Below are 21949 nucleotides of genomic sequence, written 5' to 3'. Positions count from 1 at the left end.
GCATTCTCCCAGAGTTCTGAGTCCTCCAAAGACCAGGGTGAAAATAAAAGAAACAATGGAACTAGATAGTTTGGGACTTGGTGTTTGTTTCCTTGTTGCAGCCATGCCGGATTTGCTTGGCTCGGGTTGAAGGGCACTAAAGGATGAATGGGGGGCTTTAATAATGAATCCATATGAGCTGAGGATGAAAAGGACTATCAGTACCGCTGCTAGGGGCTGCTATTTTTTTAACTGGGAAAAAGAGCTTAGCAAACCTGAGATCATCTTAGTCTAGAACAAGAAAAGAAAAGTGCAAAGTGAAGAGCCTAGGAGTGAGGCGGGCTCCCAGGGCTTGATCACAGCTAGAAACTCCAGCTGCTCTTGCAAATGCCTTACTTATCTGATGTCATGAGCCACTTCTCTCCTTTTCTAGAAGCCCATTCCGTAGTCCTAAAAGCTCAAAGCCCTATTCTGGAACTCTAAACCAAGTTCCTCCCACTCCTGAAGAAGGCAAAGATGAGCCCCAGGAATTTCAACTCTTAGCACTCATCCTGTTCTCCAAGAAGCATCCTCAGGCGGGTGGTTGGATTCTATGATGGAAGTGGTGTAGGCCTGTTAGTGACATGATGTAGATTACTTGTATAGGTTCACATGGGGTGGGTGGGGAACTCTACCTTTAAGAATGACCATCTGTGAAGGAAGTGAGTTTCCAGTTTGGGGTCACCAATTGACAAGTGAAATGTGAATAAAACTGATTGTATGGCTGGTGAAAGAACTCAGCACACAAACATGAAGACCCAAGTTTAATCTGCAGAACACAAATAAAGAGCTGGACATGGTAGCATGTACTTGTAATACCAGGCTGGGGAGGAAGACACAGGTGGATCCCTGGGGCTTCCTGGTCAGCCATTGACCCTAATCAGCAAGTCCAAGTCAATGACAGACCCTGTTTCAAAAAACAGTATCCGAAGTCATCCTCTGACTTTGGTGCACACACACACACACACACACACACACACACACGAAATCTAACTCACTGCTGAGCAGTAATGGCACACACCTTTAATCCCAGTGCTCAGGAGGCAGATGTAATTGGATCTCTGTGAGTTCAAGGCCAACCCTGTCTACAGATCCAGTATTAGCTTCATAGCTACAGAGAAACCTGTCTCAAAAACCAAAAAAAAAAAAAAAAAAAAAAAAAGAAAAGAAAAGAAAGAAAGAAAAGAAAAAAAATAGGCAAACAAGAAAGAAAGAAGTCCAACTCACTTTGAAATTAAGTTGTATCTAATCACCAAACAAATCAAATAGAGAATGAGGATGATATCCATCAATTGTCTAGGAGCCAATTCTTTCCAATTTTTTAAATAGAGGTATGCACATGATTACATGGACTTTTTTTTTTAAAGTCTTGCATGTTTGAAACAAGGGAATTAATCAAAGCTGTGCTGTGTAGGAGGCCAAGAGGCTTTTGAGAGTACTGTGGTTAATAACTTGAAAGCAATTTTTTCTTGAAAATGTTTATTTTCATAATATCCTTCATTTTCACTTGATGACAAATCCAAAGCACTGTTGAGAAGAGTAATCTTGATAGTATTCCAAATTTCTAATAAAATTTACTTTCCTGTATAACCAAACACTTTATCTGATACCTTATAACATAAACTATGAAGATATTTCTTGTGATTCTATGGGTAAGCAAAAGCTTACCAGAAAATCTCCTGTGCAAATGTGCAAAATCATTACAATTGGAAAAAAACAACCAAACAACAACAAACCACCTATCAGGGGACATGGTATATTGTTACTTGAGGCTAATATAGATGTAAGCTTATGATGTGAAATTCATTTTTGGTAACTTTTATTTTCCCCTCAGGAATCTCAGGTTAAAGACAGTATTCAGTGAAGGCATCTACCCAATTGTGCCATTCCAAATATTCAACTTTTCAACTCCTAGGAAGTGAAAGTGGCACTTTGTGAAATGAGCCCACTCTTGCAGAGCTGGAAAACTAGTCCTTCAGGAACAGTAAATAACTTATGGCATCTATGCAATGATCTCATTTTGTTGCATGAAAACATTTCCCTGAAATCCCTTTTCTAGGACCAGGAGCCCCAACTGTATAACACATGTCCAGGGAGCAGCCAGAGAAAGGATGAATTCTGGATCCCATACAGAGGCAAGCAGAAGACCATATGAAGCATTTGGTTCTATTTACAGAGGTGAATAACAGCTCATTTTAAATAAAGTTAGATAATGACCCCATAAATGGCTGTTTACAAAAGATCAAGAATAATTTTGAAAAATCTTTCAACAATGCCAGCTCGCACTGGATGTCATTGGTGCCTACAGTGTAGGCAAAAATCTATTTAGTTAGGAACATCTAAAACCCCAAATTTGTTTTTTTCCTTCTTCCCTAAGTGTGGCTAATGGGTTAGGAGAAATAAACAGTACTTTAAATAAAATATAATAATACAAATAACATTTCTGTATTATGTCATCATTTAGAGATTACATTGCCAGCTTGCCACAGCACTAATAGGTTGGTTGGCTTAGCAGCACATTTGTAAGTATAAAACTGGAAATAATGTAAAATAAAGTAATTGAGTATGGAATTTTAAGGGAAATGTTAACATAAAGCACAACAAAATGTAATTCTTTTAAAATTGAAAATGCCCTCAAGAGAATTATAAAGCAAAAGAACAAAATAAGATAAAGCTGATTATTAACTCAAGAAATTTCCATTCATTTATTTAAAGCCCAATTTCTTTCCAAAATTCTCAGATTAGTTGTAGCTTCTTCTGGAACTCTACTTTTGCTCACAAAACACATGTAATTTTTTAATCCCATGTACCTTCTCTGTCACTCAGACCACTGTTTGGAATGCTGTTGTCCAAGTGTGCTGTTTCACAACTATCCTTTTTGTATTTCTTACACTGTGCCTATCCTGTCTTCCCAGGTGTTTTGGAATGTGCTAGAATCAGGGAACAGACAGCCCATTCCTCAATTGTAGAGGATGAATACTGGGCTCACTCAGGAACACAATAGTTGAGCAAAGTGTTTTACTCTGTCGTGAGCCTCACAATTTACCAACAGGCAACCAACTGAAAACTTAACCTAATTTCAGGACATATATATTATGGCCATGTAGGACATCCTGTACCAGAGGATAATTTTTCGTGCTTACAGTGCCAGTTAGCTGCATATTAGCATGCAATCTCTCTTTGAGAACCCATATTTTTAGCCATTAGCCAAAGGATTCCCCTTCCTCATCATCTTCTAAAATGACAGATGCATCCATTTAAGAATTTGCTGAAATACAACACAGGGGAAACAACAATGCTCACTATTCTAGATTTGCTATGCCAAGAGCTTAAGACAGACAGAGAGAGACACCAGTGTCTCCTTTTCTAATCCCTTTTTGCTTCTCTCTCATTATTTCAACATGTTTATCTTCTTGTGATTGTTCAAAAAATTAAAATATCCATATAATTATGGTAAGAAGACTAGCTACATTAAGCAAATATAAGAAAGTAGATTTTGGTTTAGGGTTGGTTGGTTGTCTGAATGGCAATTAGATTTGGGGTATATTCATTTGTTTGTTGGCATGGCTACCACATCCCCTTTCCATTGTCCCTCTCAGACCTACTAGACTCAGGCATGTTTAGCTTCCAATATCAAATCTGTGTGCATATGTGTATTCTGTGTTTATGTGCATATGTGTGTGGGAGGTCTGTGTGTGTACTGTGTGTGCTTGTGTGTGTGCATGTATGTGTGTGTGTCTGGCACATGTGGTTCTAAGAGACTGTTTTCTGTGTATCACATGGCAAAACTCCCAGTTGTATCCTCTAAAGAGTGTTTTCATGATGCACCACCAAGTTCTACATCTTCCACTATTTATTCATTAAAAGGAGACAGCAAAGAAACAAGAGTACTTCAGTCCGGCCCGCACAACATCCCTAAGTCCAATGTTCAACTTTTGAATATTTACCTTGATGTTACACCAAATATTATGGTGCTGCATTTAAATAACTGACATCATTCTTTGTGTTTAAATAAGCTAGTTTTCATTGAATAAAGTTCCTTCACTTGAAGGGTATTTTTATTTAACTATCGCAATGAATGAGATAGAAGGTATATTCTCTGGATGTAAGAGCTGGATAGACAAATGCCAAGTTTAGGATTCCACAGTGAGAAACAACTATGACTCTCGGCATTTCAGCCTTAGTTTATGTTAGTTAGTTGTTATTACTAGATGAGTAAATGCTTTCATTAAGGCTGAAATATACTTTAAAAAGGAATTTTCTGGAAGATTAAGCAAAATACATACAAGCAGGGTTGGTAAAAGGGGTGGGCTGATGACAAAAGCCCAGTAGGATGTACTGCCAATTCACTGTGTGAGAGCTCCTTGATGTACCACAGTGGCATTTTTGCTAGCATCCATATTCTTTACTGTAGATCACCCATGCACATACCCAAAGAGAGAGAGGCAGAGAGAGACAGATAGACAGACAGACAGACACACACATACACACACACACAGACACAGAGAGAGAGAGACAGAGACAGAGAGAGAGACAGAGAGAGAGACAGAGAGAGAGACAGAGAGAGAGAGAGACAGAGAAGAGGGAGAGAAACTTTTGATTGCATAAATTATTGACCTATCAATATATAATTCTTTCTAGGGTTCTTGCTAAATCACAAATCATTTCAAAAATTTCACTATTCAATTGAAACAAAGTAAAGGACAATACAAAGCTCACTGTACTCTGATTTCATTAGAAAATTAAGCTGAATTATATTTGTAGATTTGTGCTTACAAAATTTTTCTGGCCTAAAATAACTTTGCTTCCTCCTCCACCCCCCATGAATGATACTAGTTTATTCAACACCTACTGTTTGGGAAATTAGCCATGGAATCAGGGGAGCAGTGGTACATTTGAAGACAGGTTTCTAGAAGGGTTGTGACACTGTGCTTGGAGCAAACAAACCAGTTAAACTGTGAACACCCAATGGAAAACAAACTAGAAAAGAAAGCCCTCTTCTTTATGAGAATGAACAAACTCTTAGCTGTTCATGTCATTTTGATAGAACACTAACTTCTCCATTATAGACAGATCTTTTTCATGTATCTTTATTAAATAATGTGATGCAGAAAAAAAACTATGATTTGCTTCCTTGGAAATTCATTCTTACATAAATAGAAAGGTGAAAATTTCTTCTTAGTGAAAAGATCTGTAACTTTAAATTCTATTATCCATAAGGTTAGTTGGAATAACTTCAGAGTTCCAATAAACCATTAAGCAAACCACAGTCACAGTTGCATATTAGTAAGAGCTCCCCCCTCACTGCAAATGTACTACAGAGACATCCTCTATATTTGAATTTGAACACCTAAACACTGCTAAAAATTGGAGGTATATCCAGAGTAGTGATGCCAAAGGATATACTCCTCCCTCAGACATATTCCCCTATTATCTTCTAGTAGATTCAGGTTCCATTTTCAACAGAGATACTATGTGACTCTAGTTTGCATTCTGCAAAACTCTAAAGATCCCTAAAAGAAAGGATGCTACAATATGTAACTTCATCTTTAACATTTCCATAACCTTGAGTCTTTCTTGCCATATCTAGATACTTAAAATATCCTACTAAGGAAATCAAGTTAAGGTATCAGTGTGAAATGCTGCATTACTAAACTGATACATTTAAGCAACTTTTACTTAAAGGCAGGTACTTTTTTTTTTTTTTTTTTTTTTTGAGACAGGGTTTCTCTGTGTAGCCCTAGCATTACTGAAACTTAGTTGTAAACCAGGCTGGCCTTGCTTTGTAGACCAAACTGGCCTCGAACTTACAGAGATCCACTCGCCTCTGCCTCCTGACAGCTGGGATTAAAGGTGTGTGCCACCATGCCCAGCTAAAGTAGGCACATCGTAAGGTACAAAGCACCCATGGCTTGTGCCATTGTACATTCCATATACTTTGTTATAGTTGCTACTTAAACATGGAAGAATCATGACCTTAATTTCTAGAAGAATCAGGTTGTTTGGTACAGCAATTGTTGACTACAGACAAATAACTGTTTAAGAATCGAATGAAATGATTAAGTGTGTGAAAGAGTTTGAGTTCAGAACTGTTTTGTCCCTGCCTCCTTTATTAGTGTAATTCCAAGTTACTTTATTATCTCTCAGATTTTGATGCTGAGTTCAGGTATATTCTTTGGTATCCATTTATTCAAAAATCAATTTAAAACAAAATTGTGTTTTCCTTCAGAAATAAACATTTCAGTATAAAATATTTCTTCAGTACAGAAAACAATGTTATACGCACAAAATGGAAGCTTTTGATATATTTTAGAGAACTATATACCAAAGGTATATAAAAAAGATTATATGTGTTATATTGCCTTCAACTGGTACAAAATATCCAGAAAGCAATATAAGTAAAGAAAAACCTGTGTTTCTCCTTATTCAAAAGAGGATTACATATTGTATCCCATAAACATTCAAACACATACACCAGCACTAATGCTTGCATTAGTGTTCCTCAAGAACACTAGCCTGTACAGACATGAAATCCCTACAGCCACAGGCTGACAACCTTTACATACAAATCTTTGAATTAAAATGTTAATTAATTTTTCATTTTACTGAACAGCTAAAAACTGAAGCACAAGTTTAACTTTTCATAATATCACCCAGGTCATTTAACATCTGGAATGGTCTTCAGAACAGTGTGTGCCTGTGTTTACAAAGCTCCATCAATGGCTATTTCAGGATGAATGTGCCAGGTGATAAAGTAGACCTGTTAGAATAAGACAGCACTGACTGAGAAATAAACCAACAGAACAAACAAAACCACCCCACATGGGGTAAAATCTGGGTGCTTGAGTCCCATGTCATCGTAGGCGAAAGCATAATGGAAACTCCATCTCATCCATCCATGCCCAGCTCTTCTCAGTTGCCTCACCTATATCTGATGCTCCATGTAGATGTCACATTTTCTTTCTGTCAAAGCATGATGTACACCAAAGCTGCTGTTGGCTCAAAGTGTTATTTTCTTAATTGCAAAATGAAGAATTAATGTGTTTTATGGGAACATCTTTTAAAACAAATTTGCCCACACAGACTGTGATTAGATTAACACAAGAAGCATTCAACACATGCAACTTTTGAAAGTGTGGTAATAAACTCATTTTAAAGTACCTTTTAAAATCACCCATTCCTCTGATGAAATACATCAGATCCATCTACTCCTTCACGATCCAACAAAACCACATCTACTTCATGATGTGGTGATCACAAGTTAAAGTCACTTTTTAAATGACCAAACTTCTCCTCAGTTTTTGACCCAGCTTTCAAACACAAGTTCACAACAGCTGGGACTAGCTAGCCAAACACGTCAGTGTACTTTACCGAGAGTGACGTATTCTATCTTAGGAAGGTCAGAACACACTCAGGCAAGCACCAGCCCTGTTGTAGACAACAGATTCTCACTGTGCTTATTAACTCTTCGGGTAGATTATGCTTGCTTTAAACTAGAAACCAAAGTGTTCATGTTTCTTAATGACTTTCACTACCTCCATCTTACCAATGACTACAGAAAGGAGAAAGGGAGGTGTATGTACCCACCTCTGACTCTGTTATCTAAAATCTGCATCTGGTCCCTTTGTATTTTTGGAGATGCTCCTTTCTGAACTAATTATGACACCTTTACAATAGGGAGTTTAGATTTAATTACCAAACTTTTAAAACATCTCTTTATATAGGTCAAGTGAGGACGCACCTTTCTCCCGAAACAAAGGAATTCAGGGTAATAGGATTTCAGATTTCATAGGAGAAACAGCAAAATATGTTTTGTGACTGTCATTTACTGTAACACAAATCAATATTAAATGCTTTATGCAGGAAGCACACTTTCAGAAAATGGGCCCTAAAGCTTCCTGGGATCCAGCCCTAATTACTCCAGCAGGCTCTTGCCGTTTGTCTCTCTCTTCAATTATTTACAGGGCAAAAAAAGCCAAATGGCATTGCATTAGCTATATTAAATGCTATGTACTTGGTTTCTAACTTACTAATGGTACATAAAAATGACTAAGGTAAATGTTGCATAGAAACATGACTTTTTTTTTCCTTCTTCACCTGAATGTGTGTATTTATTATTCATGGAGTTAAGTGTTGAATAGGCTGTCCTTCAGGCACCCAAATGATGCATAATTTAAATAAGTGCATTAAATATATAACACATTTAAAAGGTAGCACATTGATTACGTTACAAAATTTCTTCAAACAGCTTCAATGTAGCAAGCATCTCCCTCAAGTTCTTAAAACAATGGCATGACAACCACATAGCAACTGTGGTGTTCTCTCAGTCGCTAGTACCTTACCATCCTTGGTGATCTAAGTAAGGTAAGAGGGAATTATGAGAGAGCAGCAAGGCGGCCTTTTGGTGCTAGGAAATTTCTGGCCTCTGCTGACAAGTCCTTTTCACATGGACAAACAGTATGGTATGCTGTAGGTACAGGACAACATGGACCACACACACTGAAAGGCAGAAGGCTTTCAAGGTTGAATCATAGATTCTTAGTACCAGGTCAGAAATGCCCATCTGCCTCCAAGTAATTCCCTAAAAAAAAGTGTAAACACCACATCCATACCTGATTCTTTTGTGATGTAAAGGGGCATGCTAGGTGTTAACTGCCAAAGGAGGCTGGTATACCCACCAACACCTTCTGCCTTCCCTAATTGTGGCAGATGTTTCCATGGCGGTAAAAATGCACTATCTGTGAACCCAGCTAATTTTTAAAACTAGTTTAGGAAACCAGGCAACTGTTGTCGTAAAATAAGCATAGGCCCATCAACAAAGTACCCGGGGTCCCCGGAAAGCCGGCCATAATTTCTATGTCTATATGTCATCAGCTGTCCTTACCCCAGAGTGTGCCGAGGCCACTTTTGGGCAGAATTGGAAATCACTCTGCGGTAAACATATAAAGGCAGTTTAAAAACAACAACAAAAAAGAAAAGTAAATACAAAGTCACTTCTTTCTACGCATCGAGATCTGCCCATTGTCCCTCCTACGTAAAAGCTACAGAAAAGATTAAAAGGGACATCAATGAATGCGGAATGAACTTTGGCCACTTTTCTACCCAAAACACCAGCGTAAAAGTGGAAATCAGTAACCAGGTGAAGTGCCACACCGCACAAAGATCAGAGGCGAGGGGCGGGCGCACAGGGCCCGAGGTGGGGAGGAGACGGTCCCGGCCCCCTCCGGCCACATTCAGTTGCGCGCGCGGGAGCTGGAGGGGAATCCCATGGGGCGGGGCGGGGGGCTGCGCGCCACTGCCGAGGACCCCAGAGTTATCGCCCGTAGGGCGAGGCCCTGGAGAGGTCGGAAAGCCGTGCCATCAGCAGGTCCTGCAGCCGGCCCCAAGCGTCGGCCGGCCGCTAGCCCTAGCTGGACGAGGGGCGCCTCGAGGCCGAGAGACCCTCCCCTCCTCGCCGGCCAGGAAGGGGCCGGCGGTCCTTTCCTGTCTAGTCGCTCCCCCCCCCCCGCCCCGCGCCCCACTGACTCTCTGTAACCCGATCGCCGGGATCGGCTCCCCGGGAAGCCGCCGCCCCGCGCGCAGCCCGGCTCTGCCCAGGCCAGCGCTATAGTTAGCAACCCCAGCAATTGCGCCCGGGGGCGGCGGGGTCGCTGCGCGCCCCTCCCCAGCCCGGCCCGGCGCGCGCCTCCGCGGTCCCCCTCCTCCAGCGACCCTTCCCCGCGCCTCCTTACCTTGGCTTGCAGATACTGGGGGTAATAGTAGGTGGCGTACTGAGGGTACATCTGCTGTTTCCACACTTTGCCCATGAAGCTGGAAGGAAGCCTGCTGTGCAGGGTCGCCGACACTTTGGGGTTTCCAAGTCCCGATCTCTCTCCTGCCTCTCCCTTTCCGGAGGCGGCGGCGGCTGCCTCAGCGGCGGCTGCTGCTGCCGCTGCTCCACCTCCCAACCGGGACCAGACGACGTCCTCCTCCTCCACCTCCTCCTCCTTCTGCTCTTCCTCCTCCTCCTTCTCCTCCTCCTCCCTTCAGGCAGTCAGAAAGACACTGCAGAGCGCAGAGGACACCCCGGACAGGGCGCTCCCAAGGAGTTTCCTCTGGGAGCCCGACTGTGCCCGAGCTGCCAAGGGCTGGCGCGCTGGCTGCGCTGCGCTCCGGGAGCAGGCTGAGCCGAGCTAGGAGTGATCAATACAAGTGGAAAGTACGGCGGCGGCGGCTGCGCTCGGTGCCAGGCGGCATCTGGGGTGGGTGCGCCCAACAGCGAGAGGGGAGAGGGGCTGGCTGCCGAGGCCGCGGGGGAAGGGCGGTCGGGGGCGGGGCTTGGGAGCAGCCGAGCCCGGGACCCGCTGGAGGTGAGTGACTTTCCAACCACTCCTCACCTCCCAGGCTCTCAAGAAGACGTACAGAATCCTTGGGAGCGGCGATCGCTTTGTGTCAGGGGTGGGAGGCGGTTTGGTGGATCCTGCTTAAGAACTGCCTAGAAGGCACCTCTAGCTTTCCCGAGTTTTTAATTTTTGTAAGGAGGAAGGGAGGTGGGGGGGGAGGAAATCAGATTAATCTCTCACTTCCCCCAAATCCCCTGACCGGTTATTTTTCCCCCACAAAGGAAAATGCTTTCATGCCCAACCACAAAGCTGGAGCCAAGACACCTGGGTTCTATTCCACCCACACACCAGGTCACAGCACTAATTTTCTAAGTGACCTTGGGAAGGGTAGTGTCCTTCGTTTTAGTTCTCCCAGATGTGATATCATGCTCTTTGCGTAGAGAAGACCACACACACACACACACACACACACACACACACACACACACACACACACAAACATACACACAGAGTCTCACAACAAACTGGCGGGTCCTTCTAAGGGGAAGACGCCAAAAAGAGGCAGAATGTTATTAGAGGACACAATATAGACATCAGCTTCTCCCTGCCTTTTCTAATGCTGCCAGACAGTCTGTCAACTCCCACTCAGGAGCAAGGAAACTCCCTGAGTTTGGAATATTTTAAGGCCATTTTGAAAGTCACGCTGGCATATTGTTGCAGTGTGCTTCGGTGACACATAAAATCAATCTCTCTGCTTCTCTCCATCTCCTAATTGTCTCAGCTCTAGACAGCCCCAGACGAGCAGCGGTTCAGTTCACTACATAACTGGATATAATTTAATGGAGTTAATTGGTCCCTGAAGTTGCCTGCAGAAGACTTTTATATTCTAGCTCAAAAAGAGACAATACGAAATGTACAACAGGATGGGGAAGAAAATGTCCCTAAGTTGGTGTCCTTGCACAGCTGATAAAAGGCAAAGAGAAAAACATTTATTGAACAGAGCTCGATTGCTTTGCTTTGTCCTTTTTTTTTTTTTGTCACTTCTCAGCACACAGTAAATCCAGCAGAACAGTGATGCATGATTTTTTTCAATAGTCACATCTTTGTATGATTACTTTTAAAGACAGGCTTCAAAATTGATAAAACAGTGAGCTGGAACCCTTATCTTTATATGATTTAGACAAGTTTCTAGGCCATACATTTTTTTTGACAAAAATGAAATAGATGCAGTTCGTGTGAACACAATTCTGACATGTCAGGAGGCAGCTCATGTATGTCTTCATTCATCCATATAAAATCTCACAAGGAAATTAGATTTACTTCGTTTCTGTGGCATGCTGGGCACTGTGGAGATTAATGCCAACCTGCAGGTTAGAGTGGTGCACATACAGTCTAACTAAGTGAACTAAAAATGTTCTTCATATTGTTTCAATATGAGAGTGCTTTGATTTTTTTAAGTTAAAAACTCACTGCCCTGATGTGTTAGGGGACCAAAAAGACTAGGAATAATGGCTTTGGAGAGGTGACTGACTGAAGAGAAATAAGTTGAGAAAGATTTCAGTAGGTCTTGGTTTGAAAGACACAGGAAATTGCCAAAGTTAGACTGTTCTACTTACCATTTTTTTTTCCTCCTGGATGATGAAAATCCAGTCCATTTTCAAGAGCCCAATAGCATACCCAGACTTATATAGATGTTTGATTTATGACTGAGCCAGTATTACAGGGCAGTGGGCAAAGAATGAGCCTTTAAATAAATGATTCTGGGTCAATTGGCTATCCACATGGAAAACAGGAAATCAAAGTTCTAGCTCGAAATTATCAAAGTAGGGAGACTCCAGCTGCATTGAAGATTACTTGTGAGAACCAAACTTGCAAAGCTGTTAGGAAAAAATATGGAGGGATCTCTACTGGGTCCTAATGTGGGGGAAGGTTCACAGGGGAAGGAGGGTGCAGGATTATTGAGATCCTTGGTTTGTAGAATGAGCAAGAAAATGAGCCACAAAATATTAACTACTTTTACATATAACTACAAAAGGTTAATGTGCATAATATGTGGAGAGCTTCTCAAGATCAACATGAAAAAGAGAAATAACTTGTTAGAATAAGTTTTTTCTTAAGAATAGGTATTCACAGAGGAAGAACAACAAATGTTCAACCTACATATGAAAAGATACTAAGATTCAATTAATAATATGGTAATTATAATAAGGTACCATTTTATTCTTTTGCTGGGCTGGCAAAAAAGAACTATGAAAATAATAAGATCTGGTGAAGGAGGGAGAAGGGAAATATTCAAGAGTATTGGTTATTGGGAGAAGTAGAAGTTGGTACAGCCATCAATGCAGAACACAATTTGCCATTATCCAACTTTATTTGCATGTATCCTACAATGCAGTTGCAGATGCATGCACATTATAAAGTCTTCCATAGGTGCACCAGCAGATAGACATAGGAATATCCATGCAACACTAAAAATAACTCAAATGTCCACCAACCATATAATAGTTAAAAAGTCCTTGATGTATAGGCACAAGGGGACACTGCAACAGAAAAAGTAAATAACAAAAGCTAAAAGCATCAGAACATACCATTTCTAGTTTAATTCTGTGCAAAGAAGAAAGTACAGTGGCAGGAGAGTTGGCTCAGTGCACACTGCTCTTTCCCAGGACCCAAATTCAGGTCCCAGAATCCAAGTTCTGGCTCTCAACCACCTGTAACTTTTACTCCAAGATATGCATTGCCCTGTACTTGTTACACACACACACACACACACACACACACACACACACACACACACACACATTTTAGAATCTATTTTAAAAGAAGCAACAAGTCAACAATATATGTCATGATTCCACTTTTATTTGAGCTTTAAACGCAAAACAAAAAACAGTATGTAAGAATAAGCATATGAATAATTTTAAAGCATAAATAAAAATAGGTAATATTAACATAAAATTCAGAATAATGATATTCTCCAGGAGAACAGAAGGTCAGGAGTACTCAGGAAGTGCCCAAAGATGACCCTGGACTGTAGATGTATAGGAATATATTTCAATAGATTCTTTTTGAGTTCTCCATAGACCTTGTGTGTGTGTGTGTGTGTGTGTGTGTGTGTGTGTGTGTGTGTGTGTACATATGCATGTATGCATACATATGCCACATTTCACCCTAAGACATTTCTAAAACAAAAATGAACTAAATATGATTGCTTCCAAGTAAATGCAAAAGCACAGACAGCAGAAAAAATGGCCTTTCTTTTCCTAACACCTCCTTCTGACTTGTATTACTTTGTCAATCTTGCATGCATGTGGGTTTACACACACACACACACACACACACACACACACACACACACACACACACACATTTATCTTCCTGAAATAATTAAAAGGATATCTGTAACAACAGCAGTTCATAGGTAATTTTAAGAAACACACATTAACAAATAAGAATAGTCTCTAATTTTATCACATTCAATAAATTTAGCAATAATTTGTTAACATCAGTTAATTCTCAGTGACTGCTCATTTTTCTCCTGTTGTCAAAAATCCCTTTTGTAGTTCACTTAAGTCTTAGTAAAATGACATTGCATCTTACATTTAGTTTATATACTCTTGAGTGTCATAACATCTAAAATCACACCCCCAATTATTTTTTAAATTGATAGTTATTTTTTGAAGGAATTGGAACATTTGACTATAGAATGTCCCATCTGGGCAACTGTAGCATCACAGCAGTATGTCAAGTGATGGTTAAGCTCCCAAAGTTTAACTAGATGCAGAACCAATTTGGAGGAATTAACCAGTGTGGTGATATATTGTTTATGATTTATTAAAGCCAATGGAGATCAAAATAGCAAAGTAGCCATACTAGTTTGCCATAGAGGCCAGGCACACACCTTTAATCCCAGGACTCGGGAGACAAAGGAAGATAGATCTCTGAGTTCAACGTCACCCAGGCCTACATGAGAGTGAATAAGTCTAAAGAGTAACAGAGCTCTTGCCTTTAATCCCAGCACTAAAGGGGTATAAAAGACAGGATCAAGGTCTTCAGTAGTCAGTCTCAGGATTATTCTCCAGCCACGCTGAGGAGAGGCAACAGTCTGCGGCGTGGTGAGAGCTTGTGGAGATCGATCAGCTCTTTCAACCTGAGGTAAAGGCAAGACCTAGTGGTTTGGCAGTTTTGCTTTTCTGGTCTTCAGCTTTAAGCCTGAACACCAATATCAGTCTCTGGATTTTTATTTTATTTTATTTTATTTTATTTTATTTATTTATTTTTTTTTTTTTGGTTTTTCGAGACAGGGTTTCCCTGTGGCTTTGGAGGCTGTCTTGGAACTTGCTCTGTAGACCAGGCTGGTCTCGAACTCACAGAGATCCGCCTGCCTCTGCCTCCCAAGTGCCGGGATTAAAGGCGTGCGCCACCATCGCCCAGCTCGGATTTTTATTTTTTTATGCTACAAACCAGACATTGGGTGTGTGCCCTGAGTGACAACCAAAGACATGATGTCTGACTGTTTTGTTCTTAGTGATGGTATTAAGGTTTATTAGAAGTGTGGCCGTTATCAGACTGACTCATCCACTATAAAGGTACCCATCAACCCTTTGTAGGCTAGTTTTAATATTCAGAAGTTAACCAACCAAACATATTATTTCAGTGGAGTTACAAACTGGGGTAGTATTCTGCCTGTACTTATTTGGAAAGTGTCTATGGAGGAGTTCTTTCTCCAACTCTTTGGTTAACTTAAATAAGTTTTCCTTATTTGACAAGTTCAGAATAGTTTTTGTTTTTGTTTCCATAAGAAACTCTAAAAGTCATCATTATGAACAACTTGATTTCATAGACTTTAACCAATTTGGGTTTCGTCAGTCCTTGACCATCATCATTTTTAAAGATGCTCAACCTGTCCCATCTTTGATAAATGGGAGTCCTTTGAATTAGTACCTGGTCACATTTATTAAACCCAAATAGTCTTCTATAGTTATTGTTGGTTTTTTCTTTTCTTTTTAGCATATTAAGGTTGTTCCAGGTTTTCATGCATTTTGTCCAGATTTTAAGTAGTCATTTGCAAAGATAATCATGCCTTGCTTTAAAATTTTTAAAATTATGCTGCTTTTTTAAAATTAAATTACAATAGTAACAAAGTCTTTAAAAATATATTCTATGTGCTTCCGCATTTGTAGCAAAGAACCTGTGGAAGCTTCCAGATGAAATTTGGCATCTAGATGATTTCCAGCAGGAACTAAACTAAACCACTGGAGTGCTTTTCCCCAAGGGTTTGTGTTTACACCTTAGTCAGTGTTGAAGGAGCATTTTCTATGGGCAGGACATTGGGGAGACAGTGGAATTGGCATGTGCTTCATGAGACTTAGGGTCAAGGATTCTTACAGAGATGAGATAATGGCAAAACTCAGTTCAAATCTACAAAGAAAGAAGGAGAATAGGGAGGAGACCGGGACCTGGGTTAGGAATTTTAAGTCATGGAGGAAAAGTCTCACAGAGGTATATAGTAAGAATGGGTCAGCAGCAAGGAGTTTACATGGGTGATAAGTTGTCTATGTTACTGCATAAGACATCCTGGAGGCAGAAACTGTTTTTTTCTGGGATCCTCAATCTAGTTTCATTTATAAACAAAGATAAATATTTTTATTGTAGTAAATCATAAGCAGACTAAACAAATTATTTTCGATTAATGCCTTTTTATCTGATTCCATTTGTCTGAGAGTATTGAAATAAATGAAGGATAAAAGTAGCCATGTTGCTACCAGAAGCCCCTGTGCTCTAGTATTAGTCGGTTGTCTGTGGGATTTAGGCTCATGAGAAAAATATTTTATGTAAAAAGTAGAAACTACTGATTGATTGGCTGTCTTCCTCCTATACTCCTTGATGAAGGATGTCTGCAATATATGTACAAAACATTTTAAAAGAAATGCCATGATGTTTCTATACGATAAAATATGTCTACTACATATAGATGCCAGAGTTCTTAGAGGGCTGAACAAATAATGCAGAGTAAAGAAAGCAATACCCGGCATCAATGGTGGGACTTCTTCATGAATAGGGATTTTTTTTTTTACAGTCTTCAAGAAAGGTTGTGTATAAATCTTCTGGTTTGATATTTGCATATGCTTATACTCAGACTTCATTTTGTGGAGCCCTGTCATCAAGGGTGATTTTCTTTACCTACAGTCTTAGCACCTTAGACCTGAGGGCAGGAGGATGGTGTTCTTGGGGCCACATAACAAGACTGTGTCAAAACAAAAACACCTGCCAAAACTAAACATCAAAAGATTCCCCCGGACACTGTATGTTGTTGCTACAGAAGAGTAGTTTGTTTATACCAATGTGTATTTCAGAAGATCATGAAGAGGGATGTAAGACTTCTTACAGTGTTCACATCTCACCACACTCTGAGATGCACTGGCAGTTCATACTTCTTAACACAATTCATGACTCATGTCTTCCCTAGCCCTTCCGTCTCTAAGATTGCACAGTTACTTTCTGTTTTTGAGTTCTCCTTTTCTTCCATTCCGGCTTCTTCCAGCCTTCATACTGTACAACTCTAGCCAGCGCTGGGCTTCTGTGTGCCTTTCAAACTCCTTCACCTGGCTCACTCTGTCCTTAACCTGGAGCTCCTTCAAGTCGGGTGTTGTATCCCTCCCACGGCATCGAGTGCGAGCTGTTCTCTGAACTTGAATCATATGAACCTGCCTAGAAGATGGGGAGATGATTGATTGACACAGAGTGGGTGTAGAATTAAAGCTGGAGAATTCTGGGCAAAAAGATTAGGCTGTGTGCATGTTATATACTCCTATAAGTATAATTTAAAATTACAAATAGTTCTTTAGGACTTAGAATGGCAAGCATTTGCTGTTATGGTCTGAATGTTTCTCAAATTCATGTATTGAAACTTAATCCCATTTGTGGTAGTATAAAGAGGTTGAATCTTTAGAATGTAATAAAATAAGGACTATATCCTAATAATATTGATTACCAATGACTGTTTGATAATTGTTTCCTGAGTTCAGCCACTCAAAATGCATTCCTTCATATGGTTTTTGAGGGCCAAGAATTTAGGGGTGTCTTAGCTGACTCAAAGTCTCTCGTGAGATCAAGTGATCCCTTGGAGAATGTGCCTGAAAGTTTCCCTGGAGCCAAAATATCCAGTTCCAGGCTGTTTGCTGACAGACTGTTTGATGTGTGCATATATGTGGAAATACTCACCACAGGATAGCTAGTTGCTTCAAAGGTGAGTGATGAACGGGAAAGTGCCTAAGTACATGGCTAACCAAGACAGAAGCTGTAGTATCTCTGATAGACTCACCTCAGAAGTGAAATACACTCAATTCTGCCTTATTCTATGAGAAATACTGCAGTGAGGGACTACATATGAAGGAGGTAGGATATTAGATGACTGCTACAACAATGTGCACTAAGTACATTTCTATTAACTGCTTTACTCACTCTACCCCTTCATGCAGTAAACACCATATGCCACAGGGATGCTAATTCAAAAGATTACTCATTAAGCAGTTGTTCTCATTCCCCTCTTCTCATAGCCTCTGGAAACCAGCAGTCTGCTTTCCCTCTCTGATTTACTAATTGTGGATATTTCATTTAAACACAACCATATATCACATGACCTTTGTGTCCATCTCTTTGCACTTTGCATTCTATTTTGCTGGTTCGTCCACAATACGGTGTCAGCATTTTATTCCTCTTAATGGCTGAATAGAATTCTGTTACACATACATACATATATCATGTTTCATCTAAGCATGCATCTGCTGACAGATATTTGAGTTGATTGCATCTCTGGCTACTGTGAATAGTGCATTTGCACTTGTTCTTAGTTATTTGTTTTGTAGGAACACTGATTTTTGAGATACTAGTAGACATCTTAGTGGCTGTGAATAGTAGGCATTGGTATCTGTGAGCCTGCAGTAAAGAGGAAAGAATAGAGATGGATTGAGACTTGGGAGTCATCCATGGTGTATGAGTTGTAGTAAAAATTAAGAGAGGGGGTGGGATCATTTCAGGAGAAAATGCACACACACACACACAAAAAAAACAATGGATCAGAGGACAGAGTAAAGTTGCAGTGTTCATAGTATCAAAAATAAAAGCACTTTATTATCAAGAAATCACTTCCTTCTCAGAATGTAATCTTTGGCATAAAGAACACACCTTTAGCTCTGTAGAACATGGGTAATATTTAGTCTGTACTCCATGAGACAAATAACTCTTTAAATATATTTCTATTGACTAAATAACCCAGGACATACATGCTTTACATATTTTTCGAATAATGAGATGTATTCTCTGGGTCTCCTGCGATTGATTGCATTGTGACTCAGTTTGAGAATCCCAGGTGTTGAATGTGTTGTGTTGTCTCATGTGCTCTGCCAAGGTCCTGTAGTCTTCCTTCCTTTGAAGGACTACCATGTTGTATTACTATTTAAAAGAAGAGTAAGACAAGTCCCTTTTGATGCATCAGTATCTTTAACTTGTTTCACTATGACCTCAAGCCCGTTTATTTGTGTTATACCTGTCTTATCATTCCTCCTAGTGTGTCATTAGAGACTATTTTAATTTCTGAACATAAATTAATGTTGCCTTCTTATTTTTCTATTAAAGTGCTTTGTTTCACACATATCTCTAAAATCACTTTAAATTTCCTCTCTGTATTTTTAATTGTTAATAATCATGTCATATTTTCTATCTTCCCAGAACTGAGAATTTTTCCAATTTCATTTTGTCACTAAAAGGAGATAGTGAACAACACTGGGGATCTAAAAGTCACCCTAGTGTGGTGGCTTTCAATTAGATTGGCACTAAGCTGTTCCCCTGCACTTTGGGGAATATTACTCTCCATCAAATTATGTTCCTAGGATTGCATGAACCTTTCTATGTCTGTAGGCCTCTCCCTCTAATGGATATTGGAGCATAAGCAAGACTGTAAATCTGTCTAGAGGACTAAATTCCATCTCATATGAGCCTCAATTGTTTCCATTTCCTGTATGTGACTTGCAGAATGCAGTGGTTGTAAACCATCCAGTCCTTGTCAGGATTTTCTGTGCTGGGTATATACTGTGATCCACACAGCAGTGACAATGAAATGCAAGTAATCTTGTGCTGTCTAGATGCTTGTGGTGGAACTTTTTGGACAGGGAGGATGCTTGGCCTAAGAAGGAGGAAATCTAACCTAGTACTCAGAAAAACAATCCCTGCATCCTGATGCTTAGAGTCAAGTAGGTTTGATGCTTGGATAATGCAATTCTGGGGTTATTGTGCATGCAGTGTGCAGTGATTAGGGTGTCTCCACTCTGTGAAAGGCTGGTCTTTACTGTTCTGAAAGAGCTAGCTAGCACCTCTTTGTGCTGTGCAGGAAGACGCGTGGCTGAAAATTTCTGGGTTACCAACTTATTTGTTCACTTACTAAGTCCTTGGGTAATTGGTGCTGACAGAGAATGGGCAAAGTATGCTCAAACAGTTCCTAGTCAGTCATTTTCTAGTTGGTTCACATTTGACTTCCATGTCTTACACTTGGTGCTTCTCACACAATGTCAGCCACTTACAAAACCTTACTTCACTTAATCCCTACAATCACCCTGCTATGGAGGTTACTGTTTGAATTTGGAGATGATAAGATAAATCTGTGTAAGGTTATATCTTGTCAAAACTTTGTGACAGAAAAATCAGGACTGGAATTGAATTCATACCCTGTACATAATGCCTTATTTCACTGTAAACAGTGAGCTACAGAAAGACATGACTATTTGGTTTAATTTCATAATTACTTTGGAAGTCAGTAAGTACACTTAAATAAACTTTCTGTGACATTGCCTTTGTAGCCATCCTAATCTTTACAAAGATTTTCCTGACAGTTTTATATTGTTGTAATGATAAAAATACACAATTTCAGCTTCAGGCTCCATCATTCTCCTGTAATGTTCTTTTAATTATATCTTTTTTTTCTTCACTTCTTTCTTATTTATTTATTTTTTGGTGCTACTGGGATCAAAGTCAAATGCAAACACTACCACTAAACCATGCTCCCAGCCCATTTCTTCATTTAAATCTGCTTGTCCCACATGGTAGAGGTTTTACAGCTATAATTTTAGTAGTGGTATGACAGATATGCTTGTTAAATGTTCAATCATTGAAAAAGTTCTTAAACTTGACAGTGAGGTTTAAACAGCAAAAACATCCCTTGCTTTTGAAAATTAGCATATAATCAAATAAAGAAAGCAAAGTCTAAATGAGTTTTCAAAGAAAAAGAACCCCCTTAAAAAGCAATATTCCCCTTAGATCTTCAGAAGATTTACTTTCTCAAAATTAAGTTACTTGCACATGTATGTGGAGATCTGCAATCCTCTGTAGCAGGATCATGACTGCTACAATGACTGTCAGACATGCTAGTCTTCTGTTCTAGGTATTGTTCAGTGACAGAAATCCACGGGAGTGAAGAATGGGTTACTTTGTACATTCTGGTAGCTAGTGACATTTCAGAAGAGGTTTTCTCTCATCCACTGGCATGTATCCTTGCCCAAACACTCTAGAGTTGTGGTTTCCTCAGAAGTCAGGAGTGTGTGCAGTCATTTGTTCTAGTCCATCCCACTGTCTCTAGCTGAGGCCACACCCAAGCCAGGCCAGACAGATGAGACTACATTTAACAAGATGCAGAGCCTGGGAGTGTCCCTTATTTGCTCAGCAACTCCATTTCAGAAAGTAGCCACCACATCTAGTTAAATTTTTATATTATGAATGGGGAACCTCCACACATCTCTTAAAATTGTAGACATCCTTCATGAATTTAAATTTTAAGAAACAGTAAATAGAGATTACAGAGACAAATGTATTTCCCATTTTCTGCAGCATTAGATATCCTAGCATAATGTCATGTCATAACCTTACAGCATACACCATCAATACTTTGTATGAATAGTCTCAAAATTTTAAAGTGTAAATACATATGTTATGTGTCTGGAGACATTTGACTAGAAAGAAATGATGTTTAAGAGGAATGATAATATGTCTTTATTCATCCTAATGATTTCTTTCTTGCTTGAGTGGGATTAGGTTATATCTAAGGTACACAGTAGTGACAACCTCCTACCTCTTCCACACACAGAGTTCAGTTTTATTGTTGTCCAGTGAGGTCAGATGGCTTTGGAGAGAAAACAAACGACCTCCTTTCATTCTGCTGGTTTTCTGCTAATTGCTTCCCACTGGCTTTTATTTTAGTTCAAATATAAGAAAATCAGGGTGGAAAGATAGCTCAGTCAATAAAGCGCTTGCCTTGCAAGTAAGAGGGTCAGAGTTTGATCCCCAGAACCTTTGTCTTGTTTTCTGTTGTTGCTTATTTGTTTGTTTGTATTTAAGTCAATTGTGGTGGCTAAGGTTTTTAATCCTGACATTGAAAATCATGGGAAATGACAACCAAAGTTGTCTGGTGGTCTCTACATGTAAGCATACACACATGTGCATGGATCCTAGATAGATAGATGATAGATACATGCATGCATACATACATACATACATACGTAGGTAGGTAGACAGGTGGATAGATAGATAGATAGATACATACATACATACATAATACATGC

At 39.8% G+C, this 21949-nt stretch overlaps 1 protein-coding gene and 1 long non-coding RNA gene across 5 annotated transcripts in view; one reads left to right on the top strand and one right to left on the bottom strand.

The window, feature by feature from the left end:
• Rbms1 (RNA binding motif single stranded interacting protein 1) overlaps positions 1-9867 on the bottom strand; it is a 211102-nt gene extending 201235 nt beyond the window's left edge. For all 4 annotated transcript variants that reach the window (XM_027420336.2, XM_027420339.2, XM_027420337.2 and 1 more), the window contains exon 1: positions 9750-9867. In XM_027420336.2, the coding sequence (XP_027276137.1) occupies positions 9750-9824 (75 nt within the window). In that variant the 5' untranslated portion in view covers positions 9825-9867. The remainder of the gene's footprint in view (positions 1-9749) is intronic.
• Positions 9868-10087: 220 nt separating this feature from the next.
• Positions 10088-21949, top strand: part of LOC113836279 — a 29276-nt gene continuing 17414 nt past the window's right edge. The window contains exon 1 of the long non-coding RNA XR_003486320.2: positions 10088-10259. This is a non-coding gene — a long non-coding RNA (uncharacterized LOC113836279). The remainder of the gene's footprint in view (positions 10260-21949) is intronic.

This window comes from Cricetulus griseus, chromosome 6, assembly GCF_003668045.3.
Source record: "Cricetulus griseus strain 17A/GY chromosome 6, alternate assembly CriGri-PICRH-1.0, whole genome shotgun sequence".
Lineage (NCBI taxonomy): Eukaryota > Metazoa > Chordata > Mammalia > Rodentia > Cricetidae > Cricetulus > Cricetulus griseus.
This window is presented reverse-complemented; position numbering and strand designations above follow the sequence as displayed.